The 25048-nt window shown below is 37.4% G+C and overlaps 3 protein-coding genes and 2 long non-coding RNA genes across 5 annotated transcripts; 2 read left to right on the top strand and 3 right to left on the bottom strand.

Annotated features, from left to right (window-relative positions):
* Positions 1-187: 187 nt before the first annotated feature.
* On the bottom strand, positions 188-2318 carry LOC103956471. Its single transcript, XM_048576647.1, has 4 exons — positions 1896-2318; positions 1642-1773; positions 625-1516; positions 188-459 (listed from the first exon to the last, which is right to left on the bottom strand). The coding sequence occupies exons 1-4, from the start codon at positions 2316-2318 to the stop codon at positions 188-190; spliced, it is 1719 nt and encodes a 572-aa protein (XP_048432604.1).
* Positions 2319-7875: 5557 nt separating this feature from the next.
* On the bottom strand, positions 7876-17258 carry LOC125473537 (brefeldin A-inhibited guanine nucleotide-exchange protein 4-like). The gene is made up of 2 exons (XM_048576475.1): positions 16269-17258; positions 7876-10561 (listed from the first exon to the last, which is right to left on the bottom strand). The coding sequence occupies exons 1-2, from the start codon at positions 16420-16422 to the stop codon at positions 9957-9959; spliced, it is 759 nt and encodes a 252-aa protein (XP_048432432.1). The 5' UTR covers positions 16423-17258; the 3' UTR covers positions 7876-9956.
* On the top strand, positions 12257-14355 carry LOC125473536 (UPF0481 protein At3g47200-like). The gene has a single exon (XM_048576474.1). It carries the CDS (start codon positions 12744-12746, stop codon positions 14127-14129), a length of 1386 nt encoding a protein of 461 aa, XP_048432431.1. The 5' UTR covers positions 12257-12743; the 3' UTR covers positions 14130-14355.
* LOC125473538 lies at positions 14926-16237 on the bottom strand. The gene is made up of 2 exons (XR_007255397.1): positions 15826-16237; positions 14926-15257 (listed from the first exon to the last, which is right to left on the bottom strand). It is a non-coding gene; the product is annotated as an uncharacterized LOC125473538 (long non-coding RNA).
* Positions 17259-19925: 2667 nt separating the features above from the next.
* Positions 19926-21863, top strand: LOC125473565. The gene is made up of 2 exons (XR_007255418.1): positions 19926-20127; positions 20848-21863. It is a non-coding gene; the product is annotated as an uncharacterized LOC125473565 (long non-coding RNA).
* The last annotated feature ends 3185 nt before the right edge of the window (positions 21864-25048 follow it).

The raw sequence follows: 25048 nt of genomic DNA on the forward strand, positions 1-25048 counted from the left end.
ACCACATGAACCTACAAAAACAAAGGGTAAAAGGAAAGGATCAGTAGCCAAGCAAGAGAGACAAAATTCAAACCTAAATAAAATGAAAGAAAATAAAAGGAAACAAAGGAAAAATAAAGGAAAAGAAAATTGGGGTTGCCTCCCAAAAATGCTAAATTTATAGTCTTCAGCCGAACTACAGAACGGTTTAAGCAAGATCAATGAGAAGAGGTGCATAATTGATGGCATTGGATTTGACATCCACATTCACCTCCTTGTTTAGAAAATTGACTTCAAAACACTCTGCCTCATTCGAACACTTAATAGCTTCAAAAACTTTAAACACCACATGCTCTCCTTGTACTCGCAATGTGACTAGGTCCTTTCGAACTTCAATTACAGTATCTGCAGTGGCCAAGAATGGCCTGCCTAGGATAATCGGGATTTCACGATCTTCTTCCATATCAAGAACCACAAAATCTACAGGGAGAATTAACTTGTCAACCCGAACCAACACATCTTTAATAATTCATCTTGGGTATGTGATAGACCGATCCGCAAGTTGCAAACAAACCGATGTTGGTTTCATCTCTCCCAAACCTAAGTGTTTAACGAAAGAGAAAGACATTAGATTAATATTTGCACCCAGATCACATAAAGATTTATCAAAATAAGTATTTCCAATTGTGCAAGGAATAGTGAAACTCCCTGGATCTTTCAACTCAGGTGGCAATTTCTTTTGTAGCACCACACAACATTCTTCAGATAACATCACCGTCTCATGCTTAGCGAATCTCTTCTTCTTGGTGCACACGTCCTTAAAAATTTTTGCATACCTCAGGATTTGTTTCACTGCATCAAGCAAAGGAATGTTAATATTCACTCTTTTAAACAATTCAAAAATGTCAGAAAAGTGTTGATCTTTCTTAGCCTTTTGTAACCGTTGAGGATACGAAATAGGTGGAGAAACTTTTTTCTTGTGTACTTGCTCTTCCTCTTGTGGTTTAGTGATGCTAGTTACCAACTTTTCAACCGGGTCCACTTTTCCTTCACTCTTTTTCTCTAAAATTTTCCCACTACGGAGTGTGATGGCCTTGACTTGCTCTTGGTTTTTGGGATTGATCTCAGTTTGACTTGGAAATTTGCCCTTCTCTCTCTCAACCATCGCATTGGCACTTTGACCAACTTGCTCCTCTAGCTTGCGCATGGATGCTTGCTGATTTTGTAGAGAAGTCTGAGTTGCTTGCATGAAATTGTTGGTGTTCTGAGCAAGAGTGTTGGTAGTTTGAGCCAACTGAGCCATCATATCTTCCATGGAATTCTTTTTGGCTTCATGGTTTTGGAATGGTATAAATGGGTTCACGTGATTCTGTTGATTGTTCTTCCAAGCAAAATTTGGATGATGACGCCAACTAGGATTATATTTGTCTGAAAATGGATCAAACTGTTGGTGGTTGAAGTTGTTTACTTGATTGGCTTGCTCTTGAATAAACTCCGGAAAGAACTGCTTATAGGACAATCTATACTTGAATGTATACTTGCACACATTTCACAAACAACATAAAATGATTTCACAGATTTAATAGTCATCAAATTATCAAACTTTTTATTTAAACTAGAAATTTGTGCAGCCATAGCTGACATGGTGTCAATCTCATGTACTCCAGCCTTCTTCGGTAATTTTCTATCTATACCCCAACTTTGAGAATTAGCGGACAATGTATTGAATATTGCAGAAGCTTCATCAACGGTCTTTGTCATTAGAGCACCCCCACTAGCAGCATTTGTCATCCTCTTGTTATCAATGCTTAAACCTTGATAGAAATTATGAAGTTGTAGCCATTCTGGTAGACCATGGTGTAGGCACTTCAACAACAAATCTCTAAATCGCTCCCAACTCTCATAAAAAGGCTTACATGGAATTGAGCAAAAGTCATTATGTCATTCCTCAACTTAGCAGTCTTGGAAGGAGGGAACAATTTTTGCAAAAATTTGCTTGCCAAGTCATTCCAAGTTGTGATCGAGTTGGGTGGAAGGAATTGGAGCCAAGTCTCCACCTTGTCTTTCAGTGAGAACTGGAACAAACATAATCTAATGGCTTCATCCGTCATATTATGGATCTTGAGAGTGTCACATATCTCAAGAAACTCATTGATATGCAAATTGGGATCTTCGGTTAACAAGCCATAAAATGACAGCATCATTTGAATAAATGATGGCTTCAACTCAAAGTTGTTAGCAGCAATTTGCGGACGAACGATGCATGAAGGAGAGGTTGTCATCGTAGGAGCGGAATACTCCATCAACATTTGGTTCTCCTTCGGATTAGGGAGAGCCATTTTCTCAGTTGGTCCTTGTGGCTTTGTGTGCGTTCTCCATAGGTGTCGAAAGGTTCTCTCAATTTCTGAATCGTACAGTACAAGCTCTAAACTTCGAGAACAGCGACCGTGCAGAAACTTCAGAAAGTACCTGAAAAGAAAAGAAAGCAAAAACAAAAATTAAAATCAACACAAATAACAATAAAAATAAGCTAGAAATAGAACTAATTCAATCCCTGTCGACCGCGCCAAAAATTTGTTGCCAAAATTAGATTAACCGAAATCAACCCAATTAAGTCCAAATTTTAATGCTCGCAAGTGTACGAATTGTAAAGTAATATAGTAGGCAAGCACAAGATCATTCCAACTAAGATTGAAATAATTCTAATTATCTAACTTAATTTGTATTGCACTTGAATTGAAATGGAAAAATTGATGATTTGAGAAAGAACTTTGAAATTGTCAACGTAAACAAAAATCAAATGAGCTTAAATAAATGACAAAAACAACAAAGAAATCAAATTATAAATCAATTGCGAAAGACACTACAGCATCCGATTCACCATAACCAATCCAACTCAATTCCTACAGTTAATTATTAATGAGTAATCACCCAAATTGACAGTCTAGTTCCTCTAATTCATATAGTATCCATGGCATCTAGATTACTATGTATACTCATATGTGGTAACAATCTATGGCATCTAGATTACTAAACACACATGAGTTTATTAATGATTTGAGAACTACTTAAGAGACCGCATGAAACCTAGTGTATGACATCTACATTAAGGAATTCATGGTACCATTTGCAAGACGCTAAAACCAAATTAACAACATGACATCTGCGTTAACTCGCATCACATACACTAAGCTCAAACCAAAGTGGTGGCCAATTACCAAGATTAAAATAAAGCTCATAAGCACAGCAAAATGATACTCAAAATGAATGAAACTTCATAAATAATTAAACTAAGAAATTAAAAATTCATAGTTAGGCTACATCGTAGCCCTAGCAAAAAGAAATTAGTTCCGGAACATAATCGGAAATATTATTGAATTCATAAAATTAAAAGAAAAATAAGTTTAGAAAAGCCTGAAAATCTCTTGCTTTGCCGCTGCCTTCTTCCCCTTGATCTCTACTTGCCACAACCTTTTTCTCCTGCTTGTTCAACCTTCCCTTTTTGCTTCATTCATTTTTCGTAACCGAACATTTATAGCCCATTTATCGTGGACAATAAAAGAGAAAACAAAAGGATGAAACTTCTTGCCAGCCACTGTGTATGATTAAACACCTCCATTGATTTCTCAATTTAATAACGCCTCCACTCCACTTTTTGCCTTCTTCAGTTATATGCACAGTCAAACTCCTCACCAATCAAACAAACTGAGCAGCCATATATCCAAATTTATGATCTTCTCGAAGACCCACGCATTGGCAGCTGATTTCAGTAGATGGCTTTCTTTTAATTTGGTGCGACTAACCCTTGGGAGAAACAAATACAACCCCTTTTATTTCTTCTATCCGTACAATTGAAAAGATAATGGCACATGCTTTACTTTGTCATCTGCATAACATTTAAATGAAATAGATGTATTATTATGAAACCCAAAAAGAAAAGCATATGATCATCTTAAATATGCTAGAAGCACACATGGTCAATTTACTTAAACAAAATATTGGGAAAGAATCATACTTGACCCATTTAATTCCATAATAACCAATGAGATCCAATATAGTTTTTTTTCATCTTGTTAATCTAGCTAGAGAACACAAAACCATGTAATTCCTCTCATTTAAATCAAATATATCGTAAGAAAATGTAACTTTCGGGGTAAAATAAGTAGTAAAATAGGTGCTCAACAATATTTATATATATATATATATATATATATATATATATATATATATAGATCTTAGTTGTGTCTGTATGTCATTTTTTTTCTTTTCTTATTGTTTTCCTCATATTTCAGGACAACGTCTAGTTTGACAATTTTAGTGAACTATGGTGGGAGGTTGGCTGACTCAATGTACAAAAATTGCAAAACGAAAGGATTACTTGTTTCAGATAAAATTACATTTGTGGAGCTTCAGAAGAAGGTACATGGTATTGTGAATGTAGACCCAAATGAGTATGAGATAAGTATGAAAGTCATAAATAATGCAATGGAAACTATATGGCCTGCAGATATAGTTGATGATGATGATGTGAGAACATTTATTTTTAAAAACCTTTCAAGGTCTTGAGGGATTCTCTTGTGTGTTAAATTAAAGCAGAAAGTATTTTCTTTAGAAGATAATGATGACCCATCACAAACAGGTCTTAACTTTGTTACTCAACAAGGTGATGAAGATAATGTCTTACATGATTCAAATAACGGCTTGGTAAATCAAGAAGTTAAAGAATGCATCGTATCATGAAGAATTTGAGAATATGCCACATATGGAGTTGATTTTGTGACGGCTAGCACGCATTGATTTCGGTCAGGGTGTGTCAGATAATGTGTTCCAGGATAATGTTGAATTCAATGAGTTGCCACATGCATGGACGACAATAAATAAATGTATCCTCTAGCATTTGGAGTTGGGAAATTTAGAGAATGACGTATTATGGAAATGGTTTTTGACAAAATTACGAGGAGCAATTGGGTAAATTGATGACTTGGTGTTTGTTTCTGATAGACATGAAAGCATTCGGAAGGCTCTTTCAACTGTTTTCCCCAATGCCCATCATGGTGCATGCATATTTCATTTAAGTCAAAACATTAGGCTCTCCCAACTATTTTCCCATATCTTATGTAACTTCAATGTAATTGCCGCTATGGTTTTGTATAAATTGCGTTTGTAATTTTATGCAGCAGTTCAGGGTATTCATCCACTTCTCTTACAGATCACTATTTGCAAATTGCTTTTGTAGTTCTTATGCGGATTTTTTATTTTATTTTTATTGTTTAGTTCTTCTTTTGTTTGAGTAATATTATATATGTGAACATGCAGGTATCGTCCATCATAACTTACTCATTTCATGTATACGATGGATCTCGTATTGAAGTTGTGAATTTAAGGGAAAAGAGTTGCACATGCTGACAATTTGATCTTGACCAACTCTCTTGCTTACATGCTTGTGCTGCATGTAGACACCAACAATTTTCATGTTATTCTATGTATTCTCATTATTATACTACAAACTCCTTGGTCATTGCCTATGCAGAAGCCATATGACCAGGTCATAGCATGAAAATCTTCGAGAACCTTTTCCTTGGTTAGTGGCCAAAACATCAAATGTCTCACAACTAGCCAAGGAGAAAGTTCTCGAAGATTTTCATGCTATGACATTTTTGGTTTTAACCTCAAATTCTCATGTTTTCAAAATATTGAGAATAGACTATTCCATCATATTTCCCCAGCAACCTTAGGTGGTGTACGGCATGAGGTCCGCTCTGGATCTCCCTGTGTCTAGAATTCGCAAACTGAAAAATTTGAACTGTTTCAGAGAGAGATCCAGATTGTTCAAGTTTTTGAGTTTTTATGAAGTTGGCTAGTGAGATGAGCTAATGGGATCGTAGGATTGAAATTAAGTCATCTATATCTCTCCATCCGCGGGCTCCAGATATAGAGATTAACAAGTGGTGTACATGAAAGGTCAAAGAAGCAAACATTGGCCAAGCCAGTCAGGTGTATCAAGCATGCTGCTAGGATTTAAGTTTATATTTCATACGACAATTATTGGGTAAAGTACAAAAAACTACCTCAACTATTGGTGTCACGATACTTTGATACCGCATCTTTTTAAAATGACAATATTATACCTCATCTTACGAATTTGTGCCAATGTCATACATCCGTCAGTTTTTCTATTAATTTTTCTGTTAAGTGCTGACGTGACTAGATACTGGGGCCACTCACTAATCCAACTAGATTAAAATATAATTAAATATATTTTTTAATAATTAAAAATTAAAAAATTAAAAAAAATTATATAAAATTGTGGATCCACCCTCTCTCGCCTCTCTCTCTCTCTGGACACCCACTTGCATCCCCAAAACCTTCCCACCCTTCCCACGCATCCCCCCCCCCAACCTTCCTCCCCCTCACCCTTTCTTCCCCCCGCTCCCATTTTCTCTACGCAACCTCTCCCTCCAAAAACTCTCCCATCTAGAGCCCATCGACCTCTCCGTCTCCCACCTCTGCTTCGCCACTCTCCAGCCCCACCGCCCCTCCCTCTTAATCACCTGCCTCACCGTCAACCACAACCTCCTCTACGCCGCATCAGGCCACGAGAAAAGCCTCTGAATCTCTGCTGCGTCGAGCTTGAAGATTTGGCGGGACTTGGATCTCCGCTGCATCGAGTCGGTCAAGGCGCATAAGGACTCCGTGAATGCGTTGGCAGTGTCGAACGACAGGACGTTGTACACCGGGTTGACGGATTGTTAGATCTGGGTGTGGTCCAAACCGTTTGAGGAAGACGGAGAAGACGGGAGCGGGGTGGGATATGGGTTGGGTGGTTCTAGTTTTGAGTTTGGAGCGGGGTGGGATCTGGGTTAGGTGGTTCTAGTTTTGAGTTTGGGGAAGACGGGGAGCAAGGGGAAGAAAGGCTGAGGGGGAGGAAGGTTGGGGGGGACGGGTGGGAAGGGTTTGAGGGATGCATGTGGGTGTCGAGAGAGAGAGAGAGAGAGAGAGAGAGAGAGAGAAGAGAGAGGCGAAAGAGAGAGGGTGGTGGAGGAAGGTTGGGGGGACGGGTGGGAAGGGGTCCCGGGGAGGGGGGTGTCGAGTGGGAAGGGGTTTTGGGGATGGAGAGAAGAGAGAGAGACGAGAGAGAGAGGAGAGAGAGATTTAATATAATTATTTTTTTAATTTTTAATTATATTTTAATCCAGTTGGCTTAGTGAGTGATCCCAATATCTAGCTATGTCAACACTTAACAGAAAAATTAATAGAAAAACTGACAGAGGTATAACATTGACACAAATTCGCAAGATGAGGTATGACATTGTCATTTTAGAAAGATGAGGTATGAAAGTGTTGTGATACCAATAGTTGAGGTAGTTTTTTGTACTTTACCCACAATTATTCTACCAACTAAGTTTCAACGAACTTTACTTTTAGGAGAAACTCAATATGTTTCACTAATGAAATAGTAACATAGTACACGGTGGGGATAAAGAAACGCCATTACTCAATATTTCATACAATATTTCAACAATAAATTTAAGATGAAGTCCGGACGTTTCTCAAACCAGTTATAACACGCACTAATATAAAGAGCACACATAGCGACCTAAATGGTGCGTAGTATCGTTGGCTTAACGAAGAAACTCAATAGAAAATGTTCAAGTGCTCTTACGCAATGCCACGCAATGCCGCCTTTGAATACTCTACAATGTGCCCCGCGATAGACATTTTTGTAGAGGTCTCTTGCAAAGTTGTTGCAATCAAACTTGGGAGGATACAATGGCCATTTGTCTCTCCAATCCACAGAGAGAGAGAGAAATTGATAAGATCCAAATCTCTAGGCCCTTAATCAACCTGCAAGTAACATAGAGGATAGACATGGAGAGGGAAGGAAGAGAGAGAGCAGAGCTCTTGCATTGTTTTTGTTTATATTTCTTTTGTGTAAATTCTGATCTAACTTGTACATCCAAAGCATGAGCTTGTATATAAGTTTCCACTAAAACAGATTGCCAACTAGCAATACCTAATCACTCCCTAATACTCATATTTAGTCTGCTAGTACATCACTAATTGTGATCGAAATATAGGATCATAACAATACTTCCCCCTTGAAGAACAACCTTGTCCTCAAGGTTGAAAATTGAAAAACTTATTTGAACGAGCAGAAACTAAGGAGTCTTGCAACAGAAGGGAAGCTGCAGGGACTGCAAATACAATCTGCAGATAGCTCATAACTTGAGAAGATAAGCCTGATAGCACCCCTGAACTGGTTATGGCAGCTCCCCACAACTTGGTAAGTGAGCACTTGTTACCTGTAGCCTCTTCATAAATTTCAACCCACGATATCATTTCAATTTCCATGCTAGTTGCCAAAAAGCATGCAGCAGCATCAAATGGAGAAAATGGGCCAACTCCCAGGGAACCTGCCAGAAGATTCTCAACCAATGCAGCTACTATAGCAATTGGACCATTGCCAAGAATTATAGCCTTAGAGATGGTTCTGAGCTTGATATCCTCAAGAGCAAGACGAGCGGTCTGATTGAGAAGAGACTACCGAAGATTAACCATCTTCTTCTTAGGTCCAACATACCATTCATTGCTCCGAATGTAACCATCATTCACCACACCACAGTGAGGGAAGCCACCCATGGAAGTGATGTCTTTCTCAGTCATCTTCCCATCGTGGAAGCACATCTCATAGCTTTTTTCAGTGATACTGGGACCACCTAATGTCTGATTGTCATAAAACTCCATTTTCTGAAATAAGCTGATGGATGTGATCAGCTTATATTGGATATTGAAAACTGCAATTCATTTTGAATCATTGAAATCATTGAACTTTAAACCGTCATAAACAACACTGATATTATGCATGGAAGATTTAGAGGACCTGAGCAAACCCAAAGCTTCAATCATGTCCTTCATCACCTCTGTTAAGGTATATAGTTGGCATTTGAATACATAAGGTGGCTGCGTAGTATCAAGTTCCAAAAATTTAAACAGCTCATTTTTCCAACTTACACTCATGGTAAGACAAATATGCAAAGACAAATATGATGGACTTCCTTCTTGAAGAACAGCCAAAGAAATAACACCAGCAGCAACCAAATGAAATAACACTAGCATCAACCAAATGAAATAACACTAGCAGCAACCAATACATTGATGTGTGTCATATTGTCTAACAAAATTACTTTCAGCTTACGACAGACTTTGCAGATATGTCCATAATCGTACAACCATGCATAAACACTAGCACCATCAACTCTTAGATTTGGCCTGAATACTAGTACCTCTTCACTACCAAAAGTGAGCATCTGAATACGTCTGTCGGTTTTCTTATGATGCAACTCTAGCTCTACCAAAATCCATCTTTTACCAATCATATAAGAGAAAACATGATGACTTACGCAATATTGCTTAGGTACAGTCACATATGGTGTTGTTTGATATTTCCATTACTCCTTGAAATGCATTCCATAAACCAAGAAGAATAAGACTGAAGCAGTAGTTGTTCCATCCTCCTCCAAAAGAAGCTTGAACTCAATCTCTAAATTCAGGAGACTTGTTAGACTGTTGGCAACCATGGAAATGATTTCCTTGATTTTGAGAGGATCATTTCTGTGTTTATGGCCGAGTATTGCAAACACTTCCTCTTCTTGTCTAAAATGTCCATCTTGAAGCCCCTTCAAGTTAGCGTATTCTTCCAAGAGCTTGATCATGGTTGTAACAATTTGCACCAGCAAAAGCACAATTTGACCAAAAACATGATTGTTACATGCTTCTGTAATATTTGTAGCAAGTTCCAGACCCTTGTAGCAGACCACTTCCTGAGACAACGTAGGGTTCAGAGTGTTGGAAAAGATCTGGAGCCTATTATCATTCTTACTTTTCTGAACAAGTATCGATACATATAGGTTCTTCCCTTTACTGATTGTATCATTGAGAGCACTAGCAGCAGCCATAGCTGAGTCCTCTTTGTCAAACTAAACAAACCCGAAACCTTTTCTCTTCCCATTTTCTTCTATTACCTTGAACGATAGGAGAATGCAGGGCCTCTTCATCAACCATATTGTATAATTCCTCTGATTGAACTTGTTCCTCTGATTGAAGACAACCCTTTGATAAGATATATTGTCACAAGGATCAGTTAGAGTGTGACACCAAGCCGGTTGCTGGAAAATCTGGTCATTCACTATGCAAGTAGGAAAGAAAACAGCATCGAGGTGTACATCAACCCTATTACACAAATCCTGATTCAATTTCGATAACAAGCTGGTGAAAATAGAATAGTCAAGTTGGGAAATGGCCATGACTGTGAACGCATATATGTGTAACAGTGATAAGTAGAGGAACTGCTTGATAGCATTGATATGACCCAAAGTCCCATTCTCCTCAGTGAAACTAGCTACAAGATCTTTAGGTAAATAACGACAAACAAGCACAACAATATCCAAAGCTTCCAAGTTGCTACTCAATGACATATTCTCCCTATTATGCCTCTTAGACATATCATCAAACAAATGCAATGCATATAAATTTTTCTTCACAAATTTACCCACAAGATACCAATTAACCCATCCAAATTTATCTGTTAGGTATGCACCATAGTATTTATCTTTCAGGTATGCACCATAGTTATCAGTCAAAAGAGAAGGGAATTTAGCCTCCGGAGTTGCTGAAATGATGCTCAAATTAAGAACTACCTCAGGTCCAGTTTTCGTAGTATTGGAGAACAAGTGCTTATGGAGTAGTTGCGGAGCAGAGATCATCGTCTTTGATTCCGGAAGCAAGATTGTAGATGCGGTGAGTCTCGATTACAAGATTACATTTGCAGTGAGTCTCGATTCAAGTCATATCCACGTATTGATTGAATTCAACTGATACATTTTGGTAATGGAAAAATGACATAGATGATTAATGGTTCGGATTCTCCTTCTTCTTTACGGTTACCGAGTGAGCTAGGAAATGTTGAAGACTGCCGAGCTGCCATGGTGGTCTTGCTGGTCTCGGCAATGGCAAAGTGTAGATTTTGGTGCCCAATGTAAAAAATCTCATTAGTTTTTAAGTAAAGATGACGCTTAATATGGCGGTTAATGGTTAAATTCTTAGAGTGTCAACTGTGAAACCTTCAACTTTTAAGAATATAGGAAAAAAAAAAACTTGTAGCTCAAGTAGTCACATTTCTCCTTTACTCGATTGGCATTATCGATTTTTCTTCCCCTAATATTACTTGTAGTAAAATATTATTGTACTGTGCATTATCCAGGATTATGGATACCTATTTCATTGAAATATTGTGTCCAGCATAGTCATTTAATTCCTGAAAAATTTGAAATTTATTTGAATGTTTCGTTGAAATATTGTGTTAAGAGTAGTTGTTTAATCCGTAAAAAATTGAAATTCATTTTAGTGTCCCCACCCTTTAGTACAATTTGGGACTCACTGCTAAACATTTTTTATAAGCAACAGTGAAAAAAAGTTGGGCTCCAATATTTGTGCTTGGCAAGTCAATCAGAGTGCTCCAATTTGTGTTCACCTACCAAGAGCGATCGCAATATTCCCCTGATAATTGAAGAATTGGTTACTGCTTGCTTGGAAATCAAGTGCCGCAAATTCATTTCTATGAGGAGAGAGAGACGCCGGAGTGGATGAGGAATTGAGAATGAATCTCACATTCATTTCTAATAAGAGAGAGATTCATTCTCAATAGTTTTGAAACATGTGTTTTGTCATTCTAACAAAGAGAAAAGTATTGAGAATGAATCTCGCATTACTTGCTTGGAAATCAAGTGTTGTAGCCAGAACTTTATCTTCTCCCTCTCTATTGTTTATCTCTCGTTTTTTTCTTTTATTTTTCTCAATAATATATTTCTTTTATCCTCTTTAATAAATCAAATATTTTGTTTATCTTCTTATTTGATTGTGAAAAGAAAAATTAAGATAATCTTTACAGGATCACATCTACCAACATACCCATTTTGGTCATTTTGCATAATCACAGCACTTTTGCATAAAAGTTTACCAAATATTTCTACACTGTTTTTCTTTTTGTTAAAAACACTTTCACAGTTAGAGTTTTCCAAACACTTAAGTACTTTATTTGTTTGTTTATTCTCACAGCACAATAAGATCTGTTTTTTTTTTAAGCACAACATGTCAAACTAGTCATTGATCTAATGATTCAAATAAGACGAAACATGGGTAATTTGTATTAGCTAGACCGTAATTCGCCTCAAAATCTCAGAACCACAGATATAGGCCCAAAACTACATCAATCCTTTAGTTAATATGCTTGGACCCCAGAAAAGGCTTGCTAAAATTTTCGCAAGAAATTAGGTATCCCACTACATTGAGAAAAACTTACGTGAAACGATTTCACTGTTACATGGATCTTGATTCAATAGTACAATTTCGTGTGGTGAAAAACTTACACATGACATTGTTTAAGTACAATGGAACGTCATGGACTCATGATAGTGGTGAACAAGTTCCATGTAACTTCTTCAGTGCATGGCTGTTGTCATAGTCCCCCACATATCCCCTGATGAATTGCCTGGAAATATATCATCAGCAGAACGTCCCTACTTGATAGACTTGATGAGAGACCTCATTAAAGCAACATAAATGGTGTCCGTGTGGACCCTTAGGTGAAGGAAAGTCCGAAAAAATTAAGAGCACTGCTACTACTACTGCTTGCCAAGGACTAGCTTCTAAATTTCCTTGAAAATCAATGCCCCCTGCTAAGATAGAAGACATTACACACTCTGTACATGAGTGATGGAATCGTTTTCGGTGTTGCTAAATCTAATCTATGGGGAAATCTTTATGTCGTACTCTCACGGGGAGCCACTACCTTCTTTTCCCAAGTGAGTGTCATGTTGACAACTGAGGTTTCGATGAATTTTCCGCTGATGACACTGATCGAAACAGCAATACAGCGTAATTTCTTGATAACCTCCTTCATTAAATTCCACTCTATATATTCTGAACTAAACAATCTATTCCTTGCTTCAATCCTTCCCCGAGAAAGGTATAAAAGAGGGCGTGATCTGCTCGTAGAGTACTACAAAGCCATGAGAAAGTTGGAGGAGCGTACGAGAAGCTGCTACTCCGAGTTGATGCCTATGTCAAGCCCTGACTTTGTTCAAATGATGGTGCTTGATGGTTGCTTTATCATCGAGCTTTTTCGACAGAGGAGTACAGATGAAGAGGACACCATTTTAAAAAGGCCCTTTTTTATTCAAATTTTAACTAGGGACCTTCTGAAGCTTCAAAACCAACTCCCTTTCTTCGTCCTTGAAAAACTATTTGAGATTTCCGACTTTGGAACTCAACATTCTCTATCCTTGCTTGCGCTTGAGTTCTTCAATCATTCGTTGCCTAGGCCTAGCGAAGTCCTCAAGAGGAAGAGTGAGCTTACTGGGGCCAACCACTTGCTCGACTTGTTTCGCTTAAGCTTCCTTCCTCTCGCACCACACGATCCTCTAAGGAACAATCCTCCTCCCTCGAAGTCAATATTCCAACAAAAGGTAGATGCTCTACTGCGGAGAAGTCTGCCAATATTGCTTTGCCTGTGTACGCTAGCAACAGTGATTTTACTCGATGATGATCGTCACTCTAACCTAAAGTACCGCCCAACTGCGAAATCAATCCAATGTACCACACAACTAAGACTCTCTTGGGTAAAATTTAGGCCGCGCAAAAATGCGGAGAGCTTCTTAGACGTTAGTTACCAGAAAAGGGTTCTTCGCATCCCACCTATAACCATCAATGAGCTCACCATTGCTATCTTTATCAATTGCATGGCGTTTGAACTCTGTCACCCACACACAGCTCCGCTCTTCACCGCTTATATTGCCTTCATGCGCTGTCTCATCAATTCGAAGAGGGACGTCCAAGTTCTTTGTGCTGAAGGGATTATCGCCGGCTTCTCCCAGAGCGATCATAACTTAACTGAGCTGTTCACAAACTTGGGGGAAAAGGTTGTGCTCGACATAGGAGATTGCTACCTCTCCAAGCAATTCAGAGATGTGGAGGCCTATTACAGCAGCTGTAGGGGTACCTTCCTGCGATCTTGTTTTGGCGAGCCATGGTCGTTGGTCTCATTTGTCTGTGCCTTAATACTGTTTGCGTTCCCCATGTACTCAGCGTCCTGATGAGGTACACAGCAACAAAAGATTCGTCTGATTCTACAGCTTTCCATTTTTCATTTATATTTTAAATCTTGCAGTGATTTGGAGATCCTGCGGCTTGTACTGAATGTAGAGGTTTGGATATCTTGTTTCCTCACTTCCAATCCGTCTCTCACTTTATTGTATTTCGCATTTTTAATTCTGCAGCACTTGTTATTTCTCCCCCATGATCTACTTACCATGTTTCATATGCCGTAACTCTATATAAGTAAAATTATTTGTTTTTACACGTAAAATATTAATAAAATTATATTTAAGAAAATATTTCTAATTCAATAATTTAGAAACACGAAAAAATTAATTTATTTTGTATTGAGAAAAAGAACCAAAAGACCCCAAGCTTACAAGTAGATAAATGATGAGTTTTGTTTTCCTTCTATATGAACTTTATTTTTATTATTGCCAGATTTTTTTTTTAACAAGTGATATTATCTACACCAAGAGAGAGGGAATGGGCTTAGTACTATGATCTAGTGGTATTCCTCTTCACTTGTAAGTGAGAGGTCTTAAGTTCGATTCTTACTAAGGACGAATTTGAACCACATTATTGCTAACTGATTATGAAAGGTTGGAGACTGTTTCGCTGAATATTGTTGTTAAAATCAAGAGTGCGGTAGTTTAATCCCGGAAAACTGAAACTTATTTGAGTGTTTGCTGCATTTGGATAAGCTAGATGAAGCCACATTATGTGTGTAAATATAAAATTCAAAAAAAAAAATATATATATATATATAGAAAAAAGAGAAGTTAGAGACAAATGTGATAAAAAAAATGTACCTTTTTTTATTTTAATAAAAATACTATGACGACATATAGTTAAGATTAGATAGTAAAGTGTGCGAGTTGCTGCGGGATTACAAATTGACATTCTAGCAATTTATAAACTTGAGTTAGTATTGGTGTAACATTGACTGATCTAACAAAATTACCATAACAAGGAAAAGAATTTTTTTTGCTGTAGAAAAATTATTGTTTTGATACCTTACAAAGGTAATTTGTTCAAAAAGTTGAAAGCAAGAGGTTTCCAATCTTGAAATTCCACAACATCCTTTGAAAAATAGCGACCATCATTGGATGGAACTATTGTACTTCCTAGAGGAGAGAAAAAAATGATAAACTACTGAGATATTCTCATACAAAAAAGAGACACACTTGAAATTGAATGAACAAAATATTCAAACATGGTAAGTAGATCATGGGGGATAGTCTATCATTTTTGGCCAAGTGAGGAGTATCTTGAGTACTGAGAGAGAAAATAGTAGTTCTACATTATTTTATGATACCTATTGGGTTAGCCTTGTATTTCATTCTATTTATAAAATCGACTACTGACATGGTTACAACCTTTGCCAACATCACCTCTGGTATTGGGTGTCCATTTAATTTAACTTGAATTTCTCCTTCAATCTTGGATATACATAATGCTTCAGTTTAATTTTTACCACAAAAAAAAAAGAAAAAAAAAAGAGTCTAAATGGGTTTTTCATATAGATGATAAAACTGCAACTTAGTAGAATCAAAGACAACGAAAATTAAGTATTATTTACCATAAACAGGCTTACCAATTTAAATGCAATAATGAAAATGAAGAGAATTTGCTTCATCGTGTTTAGCAAGGAAATAAATAGCAACGAAAATAGTATGATTTGGTGAACCTTACCTTTAACTTATTCTGACAATAGGGCATTAAAGGTTCACGAAACAAAATTTGCGAGTAATGAGGTTGTATAAGCCTGAAAAATTAAAGCCACTATCATACAAAGGTTAATAAGAAAAATCCAATCCAATAATCACATCTGTCTGAGAAGTGTATTTTAGCTTAGAAACATGTATGCATTTAAAAAGGAGGAGAGAGAGAGAGAGATGAACCTTCTTGCAGAAGGCAAAGGTTGAGGGCTGGACAAAGAGCTTTAGAGATTTGTACTTAGTTTTCTGGTGAAGCTCATATATTCATTATTGAAATTCACATATTCTCCCTATTATGCCTCTTAGACATATCATCAAACAGATGCAATGCATATAAATTTTTCTTCACAAATTTACCCACACGATACCAATTAACCCATCCAAATTTATCTGTTAGGTATGCACCATAGTATTTATCTTTCAGGTATGCACCATAGTTATCAGTCAAAAGAGAAGAGAATTTAGCCTCCGGAGTTGCTGAAATGATACTCAAATTGAGAACTACCTCAGGTCCAATTTTCGTAGTATCGGACAATGAGTGCTTATGGAGTAGCTGCGGAGCAGAGATCATCGTCTTTGATTCCGGAAGCAAGACTATAGATGCAACGAAGTTGTTCGAGTGTGGCTTGACGACCGATTTGCCAGTGCTCGCAACATCGATGAAGATGAGAGCAATGGCAGAATAAAATGGTCGTGGATTGTCGACGAAATTCACAATGGGTTGCCGTCTTCGTTGTGAGGTTTTTGGTGACCGACCTCGATCGATTCAGCTTCCTTGGAACACATCGAGGCTGGATCAGAATCTCCCTTGACGCCGAGAGTCGAGTTATGGCGTAACTGAGTAAGGTCACTGCGGATTTCTGCAAGTACAAGATTCATAGCCTTGTGAATGGCAGTGACTGCAGAATCCATGGCTTCGCAGATTGCATCACGGAGCACAACACACATCGAAGCTTCAAATGAGTCGATTGCAGCGAAGAGACGTGCATCCATGGCAGGAAGATGGGTGGGGTGGGCGTGCACAGGAGGGAAACCAGGATTCGAGAGGGATGATACCATTGATAAGATCCAAATCTCTAGGCCCTTAATCAACCTGCAAGTAACACAGAGGATAGAGATGGAGAGGGAAGGAAGAGAGAGAGCAGAGCTCTTGGATTGTTTTTGTTTATATTTCTTTTGTGTAAATCCTGATCCAACTTTTACATCCAAAGCATGAGCTTATATATAAGTTTCCATTAAAACAAATTACCAGCTGGAAATAACTAATCACTCCCTAATACTCATATTTAGTCTGCTATTACATCATTAATTGTGATCGAAATATAGGATCATAACACAGAGAGAGAGAGAGAGAGATAGCTCTGGATCTGCGGAGTGGAGAGAAAGGGTAAATTTGCAGCCGACCGCGAAGTGAAGCAAGTAGGACTGCGAAATGAGGTTTTATGCAGAGTCGTTGCTAGGGTTTTGATCGGATTGCAACACTTAACCGACCCGGGTTTGGGCCGGATTTAGTAACTGCTAGTCCATTCTACGTTTTCTTAACGGACCCGGATTTAGTAACTGCTAGTCCATTCTAGGTTTTTTTAAAGTTAAATTAAAAAAACCTAAACTAAAAAGTATTGCACACACATTAAATTGATATTGAAAGAAATATAGATATGTCTTCCTTCAAAGGAAGTGAGTCACGTTTTTGTCATCTGTGTAAAATCGATTAGTGGTCAAGATGGATCATAATTAATCTAATTGATATTGGATTGATTGAATTTAACTGATACATTTTGGTAACAGAAAAATGACGTAGATGATGAATGGTTCGGATTATAAGATTACATTTGCAGTGAGTCTCAATTCAAGCCATATCCACATATTGATTGAATTCAACTGATACATTTTGGTAATGGAAAATTGACATAGATGATTAATGGTTCGGATTCTCCTTCTTCTTTACAGTTACCGAGTGAGCTAGGAAATGTCGAAGACTGCCGAGCTGCCATGGTGGTTTTGCTCTCGTCAATGGCAAAGTGTAGATTTTGGTGGCCAATGTAAAATAATCTCATTAGTTTTTAAGTAAAGGTGACGCTTAATGTGGCGGTTGATGGTTAAATTCCTAAAGCGTCAATTGTGAAACTTTCAACTTTCAAGAATATAGGAAGAAAAAAAAACTTGTAGCTCAAGTAGTCGCATTCACCCCTTTACTCGATCGGCATTCTCAATTTTTCTTCCCCTAATATTACTTGTAGTGAAATATTATTGTATTGTGCATTATCCAGGATTATGGATACCTATTTCGTTGAAATATTGTGTCCAAAATAGTCGTTTAATTCCTGAAAAAATGAAATTTATTTAAGTGTTTGGTTGAAATAATGTGTTAAGAGTAGTCATTTAATCTGTAAAAAATTGAAATTTATTTTAGTGTCCCCTCCCTTTATTACAATTTGGGACTGCTTAACATTTTTTTATAAGCAACAATGAAAAAAAGTTGGGCTCCAATATTTAGTGTTTGGCAACTCAATCAGAATGCTCCAATTTGTGTTCAACTACCAAGAGCGATCGCAATATTCCCCTGATAATTGAAGAATTGGTTACTACTTGCTTGGAAATCAAGTGCCGCAAATTCATTTCTACGAGGAGAGAGAGACGCCAGAGTGGATGAAGAATTGAAAATGAATCTCACATTCATTTCTAACTAGAGAGAGATTCATTTTCAATTGTTTTGAAACACGTGTTTTGTCATTATAACAAAAAATAAAGTGTTGAGAATGAATCTCACATTATTTGCCTGGAAATCAAGTGCTGCAGCCAGAACTTTATCTTCTCCCTCTCTATTGTTTATCTCTCGTTTTTTTATTTTATTTTTCTCAATAATATATTTCTTTTATCCTCTTTAATAAATCAAATATTTTGTTTATCTTCTTATTTGATTGCGAAAAGAAAAAATTAAGATAATCTTTACAGGATCACATCAACCAACATACCCATTTTGGTCATTTTGCATAATCACAACACTTTTGCATAAAAGTTTACCAAATATTTCTACACTGTGTTTCTTTTTGCTAAAAACACTTTCACAGTTAGAGTTTTCCAAACACTTAAGTATTTTATTTGTTTGTTTATTCTCACAGCATAAGAAGATTTGTTTTTTTTAAAGCACAACATGTCAAACTAGCCATTGATCTAATGATTCAAATAATACAAAAAATGTGTAATTTGTATTAGCTAGACCATAATTCGACTCAAAATCTAAGAACCACATATATAGGCCCAAAACTACATCAATCCTTTAGTTAATTTGCTTGGACCCCAGAAAAGGCTTGCTAAAATTTTCGCAAGAAATTAGGTATCCCATTGTATGATGAGCAACTTACGTGGAACGATTTCATTATCACATGGATCCTGATTCAATAGTGCAATTTCATGTGGTGAAAAACTTACACATGACATTGTTTTAGTATGGAACGTCATGGACTCATGGTAGTGGTGAACAAGTTCCATGCAACTTCTTCAGTGCGTGGCTGTTGTAATAGTCATCCACATCCTCTGATGAATTTCCTGGAAAGATATCATCAGCAGAACGTCCCTACTCGATCGACTTGACGAGAGACCTCATGAAGGCAACAGAAATGGTCTCCGTGTGGACCCTTAGGTGAAGGAAAGTTTGAAAAAATTAAGAGCACTGCTACCACTACTACTTGCCAAAGACTAGCTTCTAAATTTCCTTGAAAATCAATGCCTCGTGCTAAGATAGAAGACATGACACTCAGTGTACATGAGTGATAGGTTAACAACTGAGGTTTCAACGAATTTTCGTTGTGATGGAATCACTTTTGGTGTTATTAAATTATCTATATACTAGGACTCGGTTCGGCCAGCACTGTTTTTCACTGTTCACGAACAGTGAAAGGACGGAAATGCCCCTGATTTCTTCTCTGCTTGTCGTGTTGTTTTCACTTTTCTACAGTCAAAAGTCGATTTTACCCATTTGATCCACGCGTTGATCATCGCTGGGTTGCTTGCTTTACCTTTCATTTTCACTTTTCGTGTTTTGTGGGATAGAGCATCTTTCATTTTCTGGGTTGCTTGCTTTACCTTTCATTTTCACTTTTCGTGTTTTGTGGGATAGAGCATCTTTCATTTTCCCCTTCCTCTTCTTTTCTCCTCTCTCTCTCTCTGTCTTTGTGTGCCTTTTTCGATTTCTCTATCTCTTTCGTTTCAATTCCAATCCGATCGTTTGTGAGTGATCAATATTGGCAGTCGCAAGGACGCGGTGGATCTGTTGGTAAGAGTTCTACTCTGTACAATAATTATGAACTACAATTTGTGTTAGGATGGCCGTGATTCATGTTAAACGATCTTGGTGATTGGATCTTTTAGATTGGATTTTTGTGGTTTTGAATTTGTGGGTTTTTTTTTTTTTTTGGGATTTCTGGGTTTTTTTAGCTTTTGAGCGTTGGGGATTTCTGGAACTAGCCCTCCTTCACTCTCAATTTCCTCCCCTTCACCGATCATCTAAACCAATGATACTCAGAGTTCCCCATCACCGAACTCCATTCGAAAACCTTCTGGAGCGACTTCTCCTCACCAAGCAGCCACTGTGCTCCAGATCTTTCCAGTTGAAATTCCTCTTCGTCACCCTTCCATGTTGAATTTCACATCAACATTGGATTCGAGTTTTTTTGTCTTCTATTTCTTTTTTCAATATCTACTTTTCCACATAGAGTTTTTTATTTTATTTTATTTTATTACTAGTTAGTAAGTTGGATATTAAATTAACTACCAACGGGATTTGAACTTACGCCGTCATGTAAGAGCACAACACATTTTCACCGCTGTGGTAAAGTGCCATGTTATTGCTAGCTTATTGTGAAGTTAAGCTGAGCACTTTCTCCCTTAATGTTGATAATATTGATTGTTAAAAAAAAAAAAACATAAAATTGGTTTCCAATAATAAACAAAAAGGTAAAGAATAAATAAGCCCGTGGTATACGTTCGCGTGTAGGAAATATGAGCATTAGTGCATGCACACAGTGATCGATATACAAAGATATCAAGTGATCGAGAGCAGAGCACAAGGATTTCTGGTATTATACTCAACAAATTGACAAAATTTGAGTGAGTTGGTCTGTTAGTACATCCATGGTTTGGTTTAGTTTGGTCACAGTGGCGAGGCCGCCAAAAACATGTAATAAATTAAAGGAAAAATTAGTATTCGGTCCATACGAGGTTCGATATTGCTTACTTAGTAATTGTCGTGAGTCAGTTTATGAATGCATCCAGTGAGGATCATATGGCGGCGGTAATACGAATTTTGAGTTACTTAAAAGAAGCTCCAAGGAAATGACTAATGTACAGGAAGCATGGGCATATGGAGGTGAAAGGGTACACCAGTGTAGATTGGGTTGTAAATATTACTAATCGGCGGTTCACTTCATGTTATTTTACATTTGTAACTAGTAACCTTGTAACCTGGAGAAGTAAAAAGTAAAATGTGGCACGCGACATTTTCGGCAGTGGCTGAATACAAAGGAATGGCACATGGTATTCGTGAGCTTTTGTGGCTTTGGATTATGCTTACTAAAGTAGAGTTTAAGCCCAAAGATCATATGTTGTTGTATTGTGATAATCAAGCGCGGGAGATAGCTAATAATCCAGTGCAGCATGATAGGACTAAACATGTTGAGGTGAACATGCACTTCATAAAATAAAATAAAAAATTAGATGTTAAGTTGGTTGACATTCTGTTCGTAAAGACAGATGAGCAGCTAACAGATGTTCTGGCACATGCAGTCTCGGCAAGGAGGTTTCAGTACTCACTCAACAAGTTAGGCCTAGATAATATCTACATGCCAACTTGAAGGGGAATGTTGGTGTGAGTCAACATGTTAAATGAATTAGGAGTGTATGTATGTTTCCTATATTTATGCTTCCTAGTTTGGTTGTAACTCTCTGAGGAGAGAAGTTGTGTATATATGTTACCTCCCAACGGGAGGAGTAAAAAGAAAAAGATTTGAAACATTGAGTTATAACTTTAATTGTTTTCACGACTTGGTCTACCGTTTATATTAAAAAGAATAATGCTAGGAAGACTTTAATTTTTAAATCAAATTTGCAAATCAAATAATTAACAATCACATCATTTAGTTTACAAAATTTAATTTAAATATATAAATATATCTAATATATACAAACCCCAAAAAATGAAAAAGACAACGACACAACGTAGAATCTTAGATGTGTCTTTGCCACGTACGCGCGCATGACAAAATACACAGATATGTCTCTGTCCATCGCATGGTTTTAGGCACCAAGAGGCACATAACTTATACTTGGCACATTTTAGAGGAAACCACAAAATTTGGGATTTTATAAGAAAATAACAAAATAAATTACACAAAACTACCTCAAAGTTGAACTACAATCTCATACCTCATATTTTAAACATTGTAATGTCATATCTTAATTTATGAATTCGTTGTATTGTCAGACCTCTATTAAATTTTCTGTCAATTTGGTTGTTCAATGATGACGTGGCAAGAGCACAACCCACTTCTACGCCAACTAGAATAAAAAATAAATTTTATTTAAGAATTAGAATTAATTAAAAAAATTAAGATAATATCACATCCACCAAAATATTCATTTTGGTCATTTTGCATAACCGCAACAATTTTACATAAAAGTTTACCAGATATTTCTATACTATTTTTGGTTAAAAGCACTTTTACAATTAGAGTTTACTAAACATCTACCTGTTTTCTTTGAAAACTGTTTTTTCTCACAACACAACTAAATTATTATTATTATTATTTTTTAAACATAACAATACTAAATTATCCCTTAGTCTAATGATTCAAATAATACGAAAAAGGTGTAATTTGGATTAGACCATAATTGGGCTCAAAATCTAAGCACCACCATATGTAGGCCCAAACAACGTCAATCCTTTAGGTGGCAAACCATCTTCCACAACCCAAACCACCTCAAGCCTTGAAAACACAAACCTCACTCGTTTGTTTACCAAAAGTAAGTAAAAAAAAAAAAAACCATGAAGGTTCTAGTTTCTGTGCAGCCCATTTGTCAATCTTATATCTTAATCTCTACCAGCGCAGCTAGAATCCATCTATGGCAGTTTTAAATAGAGTGATTAATTGAACTCCACACTCTACACCTACTCATGGCATTGACAGTCGAAGTAAATAATCGTCGTCATAACAACCTTCTGAAACGTTAATATCCGCTGGTGGCTTTGGTAAATGTATGAATATGGGACGAACAGTAAATTTAAATATTACAATTTCGAATCACACGTGTAAGAAAATATCATGAGTACAACTTACTCCTACAAAACCCTGGTCTAATAAGGTGTACAAGGCTCCTATACCATCTCAAGACAGGATATTTTTTCCAATGGGTGTGCTATCCACATATCCCATTTTACTTCTCACACACCTCTTGATAATTTTTGTCAATTAATTTTCTTCCATTCATCTAATCCGATAGCTGAAAATTAAATGTGTGTGAGAAATAAAATGAGATGTGTGGATATCACACCCCTTTTCCAATGTATAATATAGATTAGGACCTAACGTAGTAGGTTTGCAGTTGTACAAATAAATGCACAAAACCACGTCTGGTCTTACTTACTCAATTTTGTTACAAAACTATTGTTATCCTTAAAAAATCAAGAACACGTTTGTCTCTCATAACTAAAATATAGAACATACAGCACACACTTGCCTGGATCTACACTATATATTACCAGTCGATTTCTTTTTTAAAAAGTGATCAGCTGGTAATTTCGCCATAAAAGTTCATTTTTTGGGGATCGGGAAGACTCACAGGTACTATATTTCGACTTATAGACCTTCTTTTTAGCCTTATTCTAAAGAAAAGCTGTCACATCACGGCCTGGGGGGGACCACTTCCCGGGCCCACTCCACCACCGTAGCACGATATTGTCCGCTTTGGGCTCCAATCACACCCTCATGGTTTTGTTTCTGGGAACTCACACGAGAACTTCCCGATGGGTCACCCATCCTGGGAATGCTCTAGCACGCTACTTGCTTAATTTTGGAGTTCCTACGGAACCCGAAGCCAGTGAGCTCCCAAAAGGCTTCGTGCTAGGTAAATGTGGGAATATACATATAAGGATCCCCTGGGCGTTGTGGGATGTTACAATCCACCCCCTTCGGGGCCCGAAGTCCTCGTCGGCACACCACGACTAGGGTTAGGCTCTGATACCAAATTGTCACATCCCGGCCCGAGGGTGACCACTTCCCGGGCCCGCTCCACCACCGTAGCACGATATTGTTCGCTTTGGGCCCCGATCACGCCCTCACGGTTTTGTTTCTGGGAACTCACACGAGAACTTCCCGATGGATCACCCATCCTGGGAGTGCTCTTGTGCGTTACTCGCTTAACTTCGGAGTTCCTACGGAACCCGAAGCCAGTGAGCTCCCAAAAGGGCTCGTCCTAGGTAAAGATGAGAATATACATATAAGGATCACTTCCCTAGCGTTGTGGGATGTTACAAAAGCCCTATCCCGCTTATGCCTATGTTTCAAGTAAATAAATAAGAAGCATTTCAACTTCCTTTGGCCACCATCATGCAATTCACCAGCGCTAGGAATCGAACTCAGTTAATTGTATATGTGATTCGCTATCTTTGACATCCATAAAAAAAAGTAACGCTGAGTAGACTAATTTTTTAAACCACCTGTGTAAATTATGTAATGTGTCAACAATAAAAAATAAGCATGTAAATCAAAACCTAAGTAATAATTCAATCGTCAATAACCATGTAATATAATTTACAAAATACAATTAAATTGACGATCTCTCTGGCATTACCCTAAAAAATCAATGAATGAATTGCATGGACCCAGAAAAAAAACAGTGAACTGCCATTTTCTTTCACTTTCTTTTTTTGTCTTCTTTTTCTTTTTCCAAGTCCACTTCACCACATGGTGCAGTAGTTAATCATACAACTTAATAAACAAAAGAGGCAAAGGATAAGACCATGGTACGGTCACGTCTAGCAGAATATAATACGTGCATAGTGCATGTACACAGTGATCGATGTAGAAAGAGATCAACCGATCGAGAACACTAGGGTTTCTGGTCTTATACCAATAAAGTTTGACAAAATTTGAGCGCATCCATGCATAGTTTTGTCACAGTGGCTAGGCCGCCAAAAGAAT

This window comes from the organism of the source record quoted next, unplaced genomic scaffold (assembly GCF_019419815.1).
Source record: "Pyrus x bretschneideri cultivar Hongxiangsu unplaced genomic scaffold, Pyrus_bretschneideri_v1 Contig9, whole genome shotgun sequence".
Taxonomy (NCBI): domain Eukaryota; kingdom Viridiplantae; phylum Streptophyta; class Magnoliopsida; order Rosales; family Rosaceae; genus Pyrus; species Pyrus x bretschneideri.